At 39.7% G+C, this 13,805-nt stretch overlaps 2 protein-coding genes across 9 annotated transcripts; one reads left to right on the forward strand and one right to left on the reverse strand.

The window, feature by feature from the left end:
* The first annotated feature begins 3,931 nt into the window (after positions 1-3,931).
* Positions 3,932-7,326, forward strand: LOC112286583 (myb-related protein Pp2). 5 transcript variants are annotated; one of them, XM_024528571.3, is made up of 4 exons: positions 3,932-4,072; positions 4,630-4,840; positions 4,976-5,105; positions 5,301-7,326. In XM_024528571.3, exons 2-4 carry the CDS (start codon positions 4,708-4,710, stop codon positions 6,301-6,303), a joined length of 1,266 nt encoding a protein of 421 aa, XP_024384339.1. In that variant the 5' UTR covers positions 3,932-4,072; positions 4,630-4,707; the 3' UTR covers positions 6,304-7,326. The 5 variants fall into 5 exon arrangements, with proteins under 5 accessions (XP_024384339.1, XP_024384338.1, XP_024384340.1 ...); XM_024528570.3 differs by having other exon boundaries at positions 3,948-4,068; XM_024528572.3 differs by lacking the exon at positions 3,932-4,072 and adding an exon at positions 4,076-4,218 and having other exon boundaries at positions 4,646-4,840.
* A 244-nt stretch (positions 7,327-7,570) lies between these two features.
* Positions 7,571-13,179, reverse strand: LOC112286585 (G protein-coupled receptor 1). 4 transcript variants are annotated; one of them, XM_090253161.1, is made up of 11 exons: positions 11,717-13,179; positions 11,546-11,577; positions 11,248-11,417; positions 10,725-10,822; positions 10,475-10,576; positions 10,105-10,161; positions 9,534-9,677; positions 9,101-9,171; positions 8,688-8,746; positions 7,869-8,076; positions 7,571-7,707 (listed from the first exon to the last, which is right to left on the reverse strand). In XM_090253161.1, the coding sequence occupies exons 1-10, from the start codon at positions 11,879-11,881 to the stop codon at positions 7,964-7,966; spliced, it is 1,011 nt and encodes a 336-aa protein (XP_090109287.1). In that variant the 5' UTR covers positions 11,882-13,179; the 3' UTR covers positions 7,571-7,707; positions 7,869-7,963. The 4 variants fall into 4 exon arrangements, with proteins under 4 accessions (XP_090109287.1, XP_090109286.1, XP_024384344.1 ...); XM_090253160.1 differs by having other exon boundaries at positions 10,105-10,176; positions 11,717-13,123; XM_024528576.3 differs by lacking the exons at positions 7,571-7,707; positions 7,869-8,076 and having other exon boundaries at positions 8,526-8,746.
* Between the last annotated feature and the right edge of the window lie 626 nt (positions 13,180-13,805).

Below are 13,805 nucleotides of genomic sequence, written 5' to 3' on the forward strand. Positions count from 1 at the left end.
ATCTATTAGGTGATGTTTTGCGTGATATAGGACTTAGAACCAGATGAAATATAGAATGCTGATGATAGTTTCTCCCTACATATTAAATTAAAAATTAAAATATTTAATATTTGTAAATACACAATCTAAAACTACATTGAAAATTAAAATCATAATATTTTAAAGTTTCAATTTGGATATTATTTTTATAAGTACAAGTATATTTTAAACTAATTCTTTGAAATATATAATTTTTTTTCAATGAATTTACTCTCTCTCTCTCTCTCTCTCTCTCTCTCTCTCTCTCTGTATATATATATATATATATATACACAATTGTCCTTTGTTACTAATGAATGATAAATGAAAAATTCCAGACTATCCAAAACTTGGATTTGTTTTTTTGTTTTTGTTTTGGTTCATTGCACCCACTTTATCATTTAATATCATTATTTTTTAATTTTTTTTTTTTTCTTCTGAAAATTGATTCCAGTCCCACAATGAAATTCTGATAGATTTGTTGCAGGCGTGGTGAGGGAATTTCAACAAACGTGCAGCAAAAGGAAGGGAACAGAGGTGCGCAACAAGGGGAACGGGGAGTGCGGAATGGCAGAGGAATACACGAGGGGGGATGAAGGAAGGCGGGCGGAAACTGGAGGTGAACTTGACAGGAACGTGGGCCTCCCTGAAGCCGCGGCAAGGAGGAGAAAGGGAGGGTTAGACCGCGGGGCCTAGAATCGAGAACAGAGGGGCCCCTAAGCCGTGCCCGCCTCTTCCTCGTCTGCTTGGGGGGGGGGGATGGCCACCGTCGTCGGGCTCACTCACACTTGTAGTAGCCCCCGGTGCTGTCTGTCTATGGGGAAGGATATCAATCAGGAGTTTTTTTTTTTTTTTTTTTTTTTTTTTTTTGTGGCAAAAATGAAAACTAGAAATTTGCATTATTTTTCTCACTTGGCAACTTTTGGATGAATTTGGTCCATTTGATTCAATCATAGTCTTGAAGCTGTTGCCACATTCTAGTTGTGACATGCTCTATTGGCCATTCCTCTTTGTTGAAAACCATAACATTATATCCCAACCATGACTTTCAAATAGTAGCTCCTCTAAACAATGTCTGGATTAGATTACATTTGTTGAACCACTAGGATAATGGTTTTGTAAATATATAGTGGTGCCATTAAATGTTGTACCATGATGGCAGTTCATAAAGTTTTTGTTGTATTTTATGAATGACAATAAAGCACCATTTTTAGGCTTGAGCAACCTTAAGATAGTACAAGAACTTATGAAGAATGGTTTTTGTAGTCTTTAGGCAAAACAGGCAAGAAATATGAATATTTGAGCTTAGTTTGCTTCGCCATTCATTAATAGCTATCGCCTTGTGATATATATATATATTCCATATGAAAGTTGCTTCTTTTTAGATATATTACTTATGCCAAGTATTCTTTCAATTAAAAGAAAGATTTGGAAAAATCTAATCTTTCTATTTCATGTTATATAGGTCAATATGTTACTTTGAATACCAAGCTGTTCCTTCATCATTTTAGTGGTGACATCTAGAATTATGATGTTTCTTGGTCAATTAAAATTTTCAGGATCAAGAATGAATTCAATCATGGAGCTAAAGTGGAAGAGGGCCTTATATATATATATATATTTTTGTTCCTTTCATTTGTTCTATAACTCATATCTTTTGAAAAATACAATTCAAATTAATATTTCTTCTAGAATTAGATATACTGCCTCTATAGGAGTCAATTATTGTTATCAACTATCACTAACAATCAAGAATTTGAGATAATATTAGTATGATTGAGTTAATATGAAATATATCCTTTAATAATACTTTAGATGATATTTGAATTATACTCAAATATAAACTGATTTTCTTATGTGCTTGGTAGACTGTAATATAGATATGGTTTACTTTGTTCCAAATTTTAGAGCCAAGTTTACTTTTGTATTGGGTTGTCATGCACCATCTTAGATGTGGTGGCCATTGGTTGCCTTTCTCAAGTTAAAAATATGATAGTCTATATATAAAGAAGTTTTAAAGATTTGAATTATCATTTATTGAGTAAAGCTATCGTGGTATCATCTGAATATATTAGACTTAATCTACCTACTCATTTTTTTCTAGTATATATTTGCTATACTATATAGGTATAAGTCTTATGTTTGTATCCAATCTATAGATAATTCTTTAAAAGACTCTTGATTTATTTGATAGATTTTTCAAAACTTCTACAAATACTTATAAAATACTAGAGTATTGACATTAATACTTGATCTATGATGATACGTTTACCAATCGTAGATAGTTTAGTTCTGCTCATGTATTTAAGTTTTTATTTTATTTGATTAATAAAGAATTCATCAATATTTGGTATTGAGAGTATTACACCGAAAAGAGTGCATAGAAGTTTGGCTAAGTTGTCTTCTTCCACCCATTTTCAATTATATATATTTGTCAATGCAAGTGGAGGATCTTTTTTTTCTATCTAGTATGCATCTGATTTAGATTATGAGGCTAGAAGCTCTACTGAATGTATCTAAGATTTTAACTAAGTGTGTCACTTAGTTCTTTTTTGATTGTACTATGAACAAGGTATCATCTATGTATTGTAAGATTAGTTGTTGATTTTTTGTCCATGGTAGATGTATTCCTATAAGTAATCCTTATTTTTGAGCTAGACATATTCTGGCATTCAAGGCCTCTTTTATTATCAAAAAAATATATGAAGCTATTGGACATCCTTAATGTACTTTGCAATTGATTAGAAAGAATGTGGTTACTTGGCCATTAGCATTCATCATTGCTTCAGTGCTTGTGAGTGTGATCTTTATCATATTTAATTTTTTTGATAGAAAGCCCATTCTAATCATGGTTGCAAATAAGAATTGCCAATTGACTCTGTCATATGCTTTGGAAAAGTCTAAATTTTAAGAAAATTAAATTTTATTTGGTTTTCTTGGCCCATGCCAACATCTCATAGGTAAGTAGTATATTATCTAATATATATCTATTAGGTATAAAGGCTCTTTGATTAAAATTGATAACTTCACCTAAAATATCTTGAAGTTGTGTTTGGAGTATTTTAGCATATATTTTGTATGACACATTGAGAAGTATAATGGAGCACCAATTCTCAAGTTGTTTCTTGTTTCTACCCTTTGGTGTTAGAGTTATCAATCCCTTGATAACATTAGAAGGCAATAAACCTCTAGTTAGCTACTCTTTGATCATACTTGAATAATATATCCTAATAACCTCTGAATATTCTAAGAAAAAAAGAAAGAAGAACTGTCTAGAGACATGTTCTTTTGCCATTGTATTTGCTGCTATATGAAGTTCAACTCATTCAATCGGTTTCTTCAACTCCTCGGACATGAGTTGAGTTATAGTATGTGATATAGCTGATAGTATTTCTACTTCTGCTATTAATGTATCCATATTTCTAATATTAGCCTTGTATAGAGGTGAGAAGTATTCCCTGCAAGCAGCTGAAATGGTTGTGTTGCCTACAATATGGGTGCCGTCAAATCCGCATACGGATAACATGGATGGTGGCGTCTCTGTCCACCTCGAACGTGGGTATATCGCCTCTGCTGCCATAGGGAGCATACGAACGAACTGCATTGGCGTATGAGTGCGCCATTTGAGAAAACCTTAACTCGAACCCTTAGTACCTTGTCTAGTGCTAGATTATTGTTTGGTATCCAGCCGAACAACCACAGAGGGCCACCCTCGAAAAAGCCCTAGCGCAAGGATTCAACAGAGCAAAGTAGTTGATGAATTGATCGCGCCTACAAGAACTATACAACCGCGACTAGCCGCCTGTATTGCAAGCAGAAATCACCATTGTTTCCTGGACAGATTCATCTACCGGAAAACGCGGAGAGTTCCGCCTATCCCCGATGCGAATTCCCACGAGAGGCTATTTGAAGTCACAACTATCTTTCTGTGCTTATTACGTACATCCCACCCTCACCAAATCCTACCTGCCTTCCTTCCTGCTTGAGGGAGCAGCCCAGCTTGAGACCAGATCCTACCTTCCCCTGCTGCTGCCGCTTGCGCACCAGGTGGTAAGTAAGTACATCCCCCTTCCCTTCCCCCTTGCAGACTGACGCTTTCGCGGTGTTATTCTGGCCTTGTCGCGGAAGTGTTTGTGTTCCTTGAGGCTTTAGATTCTGTCTTGGGTTCCAGACTACTTGGTGGAGGCTTGCTGCATGCAGGTGGGTAGCTTAACTAGGTGAGAGAGAAGCTTACAAGCAGGTTGTTGTGGGCCGGCGAGCTCATGGGATGGGGGGTGGGGGGAAAGATTTACGGAGCCTTGCGTTGGGTTCTGGAGAATAAAACTTAAGTGGGAGATTTAGTGGTGTTACATTGGGTTTGGATGACTTGAGAGTATATTTATGGAGGGTGGTGCGAAGGACCTCTGTGGTTGCGACGGAGTGAAGTGCGCAAACTTGAACGATTATGTTCTTTTGTTGATTGGAATAGGAAAGCGACAAGAGGTTCACTAGTGACCATGTGGAATCTTACGAGTTTAGAGATTCTCTTGTGAAAGAGGGAGCTCACGTAAGCCTAGATGTGTTCTTGGGTTAGTGGGTGTTGTTGCAGTACTGACAGGGTTCATTTTTTAGTGTGTGGTTTCTTCAGACGGCAGTTGTTGAAGCTATTCTGAGCGCGAAAAAGGTATTTGCGAGACAGACTTCGAGGGCATGGGGAGGAAACCATGCTGTGAGAAAGCGGGTTTGAAGAGAGGGCCGTGGACGGTCGAAGAGGATCAGAAGCTTGTTTCTTACATCACCAATAATGGCTTGGGATGTTGGCGAGCTACCCCCAAGCTCGCAGGTATACACTAGTATTCTCGAAACCCTGTGTATGTTTTCTCAGTCACTCCGACGCATAGTGTCGAAGGTCGACTTGCTGTTTTTGAGAGCCTTCTTGCTGAATACATTCTTGTTTGTTCGTTTGTTTGTTTGGCAGGATTGTTGCGATGTGGGAAGAGCTGTCGGCTTCGATGGATCAACTACTTGAGGCCCGACCTTAAGCGAGGCATATTCAGTGAGGAGGAAGAGAATCTGATTCTTGACGCACATGCCACTTTAGGCAACAGGTAACCATTCGTTCACTTTCCATTTTGTTATCCTTGTGCGAGTGTTGTATCCAGTGACGGCTGGCCGAAGGACACCAGCACCTTTCAGGCATGCTTGTTACGAACAGATGATTCGAGTAGTACCGAGCTTACGGATCTTGGAGATGCTACTTTGGCCTGCACACTCTGATCATTTCAGTGTCTCTGTGGTAACAGATGGTCTCGAATTGCGGCGCAACTCCCAGGCCGCACTGATAATGAAATCAAGAATTACTGGAACACAAGGTTGAAGAAAAGACTTCGCAGTCAGGGTCTTGATCCCAACACGCATTTGCCTTTGAGAACTGACAGGTCGGACGGCACTGGGGGTGATACTGATGTTGAAGATGGCGATTGTTCCGACGCCACCATGAGTGACGCTACCAAATCCAAGATCAAAGTCAAGAGAAAGGCGAAATTCCAGGAAACTGTAAAGGTCCGACAACCCAAAGGCCCAAAGCCAGCCCCGCAGCTCAAAATGTGTCAGAGCGAGGAAGGGCCAGTGCTTCTCAAGGTGTCCAAGTGTCCTCAGTCATCCACTAGGATCAATCCCAGCCGGGCCCGCAACTTCGATGATGACTCAGAGCACTCTTCCAGCAGCCCCGCCAGCAGCACGATTACCACCAAGTCTGCTGAGGATCATCAAGATTCGAGCAGTTTTGTTAGATCGCTAACCAGCGCGCCTTCTTTTCCTGAAGCAGAACTATGGAATTGCATCAAGCCGAGTACGAATTCCATCACTACAGGCGCTTTATTGAGCGATTGGGACTCTAATCGTGGACTTGACTCCTCTCTTCCTTGTCCTTATCTTCATTCTAACACCGAGCCCCCGAAACTCGAAGAGTGCAAACCATTAGTCACTCCACCTTTGACCCAGGGAGTGTCGCCTTCACATGACACCATGGATATAGGGATGCAGAGAAACATGCATGTCAGTTCACAGCCGTCTTTAGAGGTGGGAGAGAATTACTGTTCAATTTTTCAAGGAACATGCTTTCCTCAACTGGAGATGGACATGTCGTGGACCATGGAAGGAGAGATAAGTCATGCTACTCCAGAGCCCATATTTGCTCTTGCCCCTCCCATCAGTGCTGGTTTGTATGGAGAGGTATTGCCGCCTGCTCCTCGCGACTCGTCGCAGGAGATGCAGAGGTTGGCTGCGCTTTTGGATCTCATTTGATTCTTTGGGAGCTGTATTGAGCATCCTACCCACATCCAGGCCGCTGTCTGGTTCGAGAGTGATTGCGGGCATGCCCCGTCGAGAGAGTGACTTTGTAGATCTTCATCTGCTGAAAGTGATGTAGCTCACGTGTTACTTGCGTGAGAGTGATTTAGCAGGTCTTGATTTACCGAGAGTGATGAGAATCGCAGATCATCTGCTGAGAGTGATGTCAGTTGAAGATGATCCGTTTACCGAGAGTGATTCCTTGATACCGTCAAAATTCCGCCATTAGCTGTATCTGTCCAGATCTCTGCTTGCATGGCATGAAGATTTTCTGGTAGCGTCCGAGAGGCAGTGCAGTAATTAAATGCGGTTTGCAGTTCGAGGGTAAACCACTTTTCGCGGGTCTATCATCTCTCACTTTGCTTATCCTATATTTAATGGCCCTATGCACATGGCGATGGCGACTGAGGTAGACTTGAGCTCCTACAGGGTGTAGTGAAGGTAACATGAAGCACATGTCCGCATGTGAATCACCACTACAGACCTTCCTGTACTTCGAATAACGATCATCTGGATGGCCGACGGAAGTGGCCTGTACTTTCACTGCAAGACAATTTCCAAGTACCCTGGGGACAGGTTTTTGAAGTCAGAAAGCTGTGTATAGAATTTTTTCTCTTTGAAGGGAAACGACGACGTTACGACGGAGTGATACCGTTGATGCGAATGGCGATTACCCTTCTCGTGTTTAGTGAAGAGAAAGGGTCTACAGCCTTTCTTTGTGCAGCAACTCCTGAGAATCCAACCCAAGATGTAATGCCCCAGCTTGCTACTGAGCTTGCGACGAGCGTTCTCTCGGACGTAAATTCAGATTACTTTCTTTTTTGTAGTTATTTTTCTTTATTGGTACCTCTGATGTAGACCCTTTTTGCAGTTCCTTTTGTTGGGCTCTCAGTTTGGATACCATTGCATTGGTTAAAACAGACGGGATAGCTTTTTAAGCAAAACATCAAAGAACTTGAAAGTTTTTACACTGGGATATATCAGCTTCATGCCATCATTTGGTATCGCATCCGTCAAGCTCTTGATGGAGGGTCGTCTACACCTCTTTGAATGTTGCAATACAGACCTATCTGTGTCTAGCATGAATTTGTACTAATGTTATCTAAATTCCTTTCTAATGTTACCAAATGTCACTAGTCTCGCCACTACATGATACAATTTCGACGACTTTATTTCACTAGTTTCTCTGCTTGATTTAGAAACAATGCATATTTTTCTTTTGTAGTTACAGGCTAGAGCTACTATCAATGCAGCTGAGAAATCATGTGAACCAGTTCCAAAGCTATCGTGGGCTAAGCTGTCAAGAACATGTGCAGATTGTCATGCGTTGTGCGGTAGGTTCCTTCGTTATCTTTGCACCTGTCGCACGGCCGTAACAATTTCAATTTACGGAAGGGTTTCTCAAGAATTTTTTTTTCAAAATGTGCAATTCTTATAATTCTTTTTTATATTTTATATTTTATGCATAAGGATATGTACTATACCATAGATAGATGACGAGCTGCCCGATTTACACTCACCTGATATGAAAAACTGTTTCCTTTCCCAATTTAGCAGAGTCGCTATTCCAAATAACTAATTTTTTTCCTTAACTGATCCGTTTCCCAGTCAATATTTACAAAATGTCGGCAAGATCGGTAGCATATCGAGGGTCGGTATATAGATAATGGGAGGCAGTTTTGCGCTTGTACTTTCTGGGCGTATCTGTTTCTCTTCGCTTTGTTGTCTCTGATCCAAAACATACACATTTATTTTGAATAGCGTCAATCTCCGACATCCCGACCCAGGTCTATCGAACACGGAGCAGTAACATTATGAAAGAAATCTCTTGCTATAGAAAATAAACCTCAGAACCTATAACAGCTCACAACGGATACGAAACCCCAACCCAAATCGGCAAACCCATTTACAAAATGCTCAAGAGTACAACTCCTGAGCAGAAAGCCCAACCTATCGAGACTATCCTAACTTTGTCGAGCCGCCACCTTCCAGACATTTGCCAAAATATCATGGCAACAACGTTTTTGGCAAGTAGGTCACTTGAGTAAAATAAAAGTGGATGCCCTCCTTGAGCTACGCTCGACTTCTCTGTACCTCTGTTCCCATGTTGCTCGGGAAAGTGCTGCCCAACAATTTTTTGATCACTCTATAAAGTGGACGAAGATAAGAACTGAAAATGACGGTACAACATCGCCCAAGAGCTAAATATCATATTCCAGTGCTTGAAGTTTTGTACACAAGTCAGAAAAGACTTTATAGAGTTAATGAAAAAACTTGGAAAACCACTGACACGGCTCACGGGCCTTGGTCAGCTTCAAGTGAAACCATCTCAGCCTCACCCGAATTATCTAGTCTTGTAAATCCAGATGTCCACCACCGATATTTCTCCGGCCAGATCCTGCCAGTGCACGACAGTTTGTGAGACAAATCAACGAATAACACGTCCGTAGGAAAGCACATAAGATTGTTAAATTCCATTTCTTTTGTTACAATCGCCAACTATCATTATCAAGGCTATTCACCAGTCAAAACCTACTATGAAAATCGCTATCCAAAGGCGTCACTGAATTTTTCGTCTCCAACCCAACACTCTCACACATGTCCTGATTTACTCGAGTGATAACCTCAATGGCGTAGAATTAGCCAATCAGTAACTTTTCCGAGCCCGAAAGTGACACCTAGATTGTACACACCACTACACAACCATTGTATGAGCACACGAGACTAAACTGACAAGCAGGATGAGACTCACAAGTCCAATTTCTCTTGTAAAACGCGACGAACTGAGCTGTTGTAGCCATACGCTATGGAATTGAAGAAACCCTGCACATGTACGCTAATATATAAGTTGCTAGTTCATAGAGGAACCGTCTAAGGGTGTAATTCCATAGTAACAATAATAATGCAAGCGAAAAAGTCGTTTGGACATTAACTAAAATGAAGAAAGCATATCCTCGCCAAAATCACTGACCTACTTATTTTCTTAAGACCAAAACCGAACGTCAATGACTAAAAAATAGTATCAAACCATGAAGTGAATTTGATCTAATTGCACATCCTCCATTGAAATTCCTACCTTGCCGTGACGTTTCAATCCCAAATATGGTAGCATTATCAAACAAAAGCAAAAATTATAAAATAAAATAACATAAAATAAATTGCAAGGAACTGTTTATAGTACTTACCATCAAAGAGGCAGAGGCAATATCAAGACAATAGAGCCAAAAGAGAGGATGATGTTGCTCTACAAAACCATATATGCGGTTAATGGTCCCAAAAGTAAAAGAGCCAATGAGTATTAATGGGTAGTATCCATATCGGTTTAAAGCCTGCAAATTTGAAACCACAACATTAGATCGAATTGAGCCTCTTCATGAACTAAATGAAAAATTCTCAAAACTACACACAACTAGAGGTAAGCTCACTCAACACAAACCAACTTTATGTTAGACCTTGTAGACACCCATGAACAAGTAAAATATTATGAAAACATAGATTATCCGCCTTTCCAGGCAGCAGTACTTGCGAATAGCATATGAATGGATGTACTGGACAAGATACCATAAAGTTTGAAGATAGATTTAAGGCTAACGGTACAGTTAAAATTTAGTGTATCACACTAAACCAGCAAAGACTAAATTTTCTGCATGATGTAGTACTATTCATTCCAAAATGATTACATACAACGTCAAGAGTTAAACGCCAAACTTCACAGGTTTAATAACTTCAGAAATTTGGAGTTGAGCAACAAATTACCTTCATATCAACCCTAGTTTGTACTTGTAGCTGTCTGTCGGACAATTCTGTTGCCATCTGAATTAAAACCAACTTGATTATACGTTAAGATAAAATCAGCAATCGGACGAAAAACTTACAAACCCAGAAAATAATTTTGTTGCTTTGCATGAAGCACTGTCATTCCACACTTCCGGGGGTGTTAATTAAATAAAAGTTCTAATATTGCTCTCTTCATTAAGTGAATCCTTGGTGTTTAGAACAATTTTTAGTCAACCCAGCATAGGTTTTTTGCTCTGAAACTGAAATGTTCAGACGAACGAATTGATGTGTAAATTTTGTCTTCTGTGAAGAAAGCAAAAAGTGTAGGACACAGGGTTAGAGCACATACACTAGTTGCGTTGTTGATAACTCGGATGACTTGAAAGTAAGCAATGCCATTAAAGAGAATGGCTCCCCACAGAGGCAAGTAGAATGTCATGAAGCGAAGCACCTGGTATACAAATGCCACTACCCCTTCCGTAAGGATGGTTTCGCTTATGTCAAAAACTAATTCTACCTAGGTTTCTATGAAGACTCGAACATTGGCTACGATTTGCAACACAATCTTACGATGGAATTAAGTGTAGGCGAGGCTTCACCTTGCCTGCCGCGGTTTCAGATTGAACCCAGCACCAAGCTCCCGCAGGTCCGTAATCGTTCCCAATCAACGGTATGATGGTCATCATTAATGATGTGCCTGCCAATCACAGCAAATCACATTGGAATTATTGACGATCCTACGGAATCCCATTGGCAAAGAGGAACCTTGAGAGGAACCTACAAATAATGAAGAAATTGTTGTGGTTGTCGCACTTGATGGCATTTGGAGTAAGACATTGCATTCAAGTGTCAGAGCTACAACTGTAGAATTACTGCAGAATAGAGAGCAATTGACAGACTAATCATATGGTTGTCTTTCAATGTACAACTTACTTCTACATATTGAATAGCATATTAACATTTAAGACGAGATGGAATCTGAAAAAATAGAGAAATATCTTAATCCTTTCTTAAGATCCTACTAAGCTGCAGAAAGCATGGATTTAATTGTAGACGTAAATGTGATCATCACCTCGCGAGAAAGTCCCAATCGAAAAATCAAAACAGAGAATAAGTTAATACCCCAAACATAGACGTGAAAAATTGCGCCAAATCCCTCGCCATCAGTCTTATGCTTGACGGCTGCGCGATGCAGGGTGAAAGATATGGTCGTCGTCCACAAAAATGATGCAATGGAGAAAAATTGGGAACTGTAACCTTGGGCATAACATAGAAAGCCCTCACCCGGATTTCTGCCAGACAGCACTTTATCTCAATACCATGTTGAATCCTTGAAAAATAAATAAATAACTAAATAAACTGCATGATGTAGATGATTTAAACTCCAAGGCTGTGAAAACAAAATAGGAAGCACGCCTACCCCAACATGTTGAAGAGACTGGCCAGCATGTCCTGCAGCCAGTGAAAAATAGAATCAAGCTCACTCAGCAATGCATCAGAAGAGTAACAAGTTTCAAGTACACAAAATATATCACGACGATGACCATATAGCTTTACTGGTGCAAGCAGGGAGAAATCAAGTGAATCTTACAGATAGTGAAAGGTAGAAAACAAGCTTGAATGCGAACGAGCGCAGGTCCTTGAAGAGGACATAACACATGACAATGAAGAATGTGCCGACAAATGAGAGTGCCGAGGCACATTGGTTTATCACAGTCAGCGCACCAGTCTGCGCGGGCGTTAATCCTTCGATCATTTTGCATCAAGATACGTAGCAGAGGCTTTAAAAACTTCACGCCCGCAAGTATCGAACCAAAATTGCTTCACTCTACTATGAATGGTATTTGTCCCAGAAACGCAGGTCTCGAAGTACACCCTTTTAAATAATCCATCAACCCCCTCACGAGGTATCGATAATGGTCAAGGCGGTCGGATCATTCTAGGGTTTTAAAGACACTGACAATATAGGGAGAAAAAGAAAAACAGCAATAACAACGAAAAATGCTTCAGAATGTACTCAACATGAGCATCCCACAACCAGCAGCGAAATCAATGCACAGTGAAACAAGAATGTGACCTAAAGAGCTCTTAACTGTAGAACTGACGCACATATTACAGCAATTTTTTCGTACGATCAACGCCACTAATCAGCTAACCCCCGAGAGGAATTCTTCAAAAGTAAGCTAGAATGATGAAGTAACAGCATCTTTACTTCAGAACTCCACAGATGAGCCAATTTCCACGAAGGTAGTGCAAGTCAAACTCGGCGCAAACCAAACTGGGGATGGAAATTGAAGACAACAATACCCAATTCACAAACCGCCAAACAAATGAATAACAAAACCTCGAAAGAAGCTCTTACAATAATATCCCTCCCTACTATTCAGGAAACCTCATACTAAACTACCTAATGGCATGAATGTAGCGTAAGCAACCGAACTCAGTTCTGATCTAAACCAACAATTACAAACCACAGGAAACGAGTGCACGTTGCATGAACTAGCGCTACTACTGCTAACACACAACGGAGGAAAATCAACAATTAACAATTAAGAGCCACCAGAGGATTTCACTACAAGCTCGCGCGTATTCCCAAACAGTAAACTCAGGGACCAATCGTGACCAAGAGAATGCGCCATCCAAACTCCACGAGGGATCAAACTAGGCACCAAAAACAACAACAACACCATCTGCAACGTCAACTGCAGATCAAAGACTTCCCAATTACATCACAACACGCTAGAAATGGGATAGAAATGCAGGGCTACACAACGAGATGAACGGAGGAATACGATCGCGATGGCAGCAGAATAAGTTTGTGGGAATCAAAACCCAAGAGCGAATCGAGAGCAATGGTGACCCGGTTGCCAAATTAGCAATGGGAATGTAGCGGGGGGATTGGAATTCGGTGGGCGGAGGGCGATGGATCTGATGTAGGGTTCACGTTTGCGACAAACGATGCACTCACACACACACACTCACATACACACTCACATACACACTCACACACACACACTCACATACACACACATACTAAACCCAGCAAGCAGCTCCTTCACAAGCACTGCGTTTAGTAAGCTTTTCATCGCCTTTTTAAAATCTCGATGAGCTTCTTCTATCGCCTTTTCATCGAGTGCCTTGTTTCATCGCCTTTTTCGTTAAGTTGCCTGCTTTGTCGCCTTTCTTGTCGAGAAGCTTGATTCATCGCCCTTTTTAATCGAGACGATAGTTTTGCCGCCTTTTTTTTTTTTTTTTTTTTTTTTTTTTAAATCGATTTCTTATTTCATCGCATTTTGTATCCAGGTGCTTGTTTCATCCATAACTTCCACTTTCTGTTTATGCGTTAAAATACTAACTTCAAAATTTTTAATTTTTAAACCAAAGATTTCCACTTTATATGCCTTTCAAATGAAAAAAAAGAAAAAGAAGAAGAAACATTTTTTTCTTTTATTATTTTATTATTAGATTTTGGATTTGTAAATATTTTATTTCATAAATAATTAGTTAAATTATACTTTAAATAATAGCTTGTTATGTTTTTTAAAAATCATGACTTTAAAACATAATAATAGAATATAATTAAAAAGTAAATTATTTTACATTAAATTTTTATTGAATTTGAATTTATAAAATTCAATTTCTACTTGTTTTTTTAACCATTAGATGTTATAATTTTAAAT

Source organism: Physcomitrium patens, chromosome 9 (genome assembly GCF_059467195.1).
Source record: "Physcomitrium patens ecotype Gransden chromosome 9, ASM5946719v1, whole genome shotgun sequence".
NCBI classification, from domain to species: Eukaryota; Viridiplantae; Streptophyta; class Bryopsida; order Funariales; family Funariaceae; genus Physcomitrium; species Physcomitrium patens.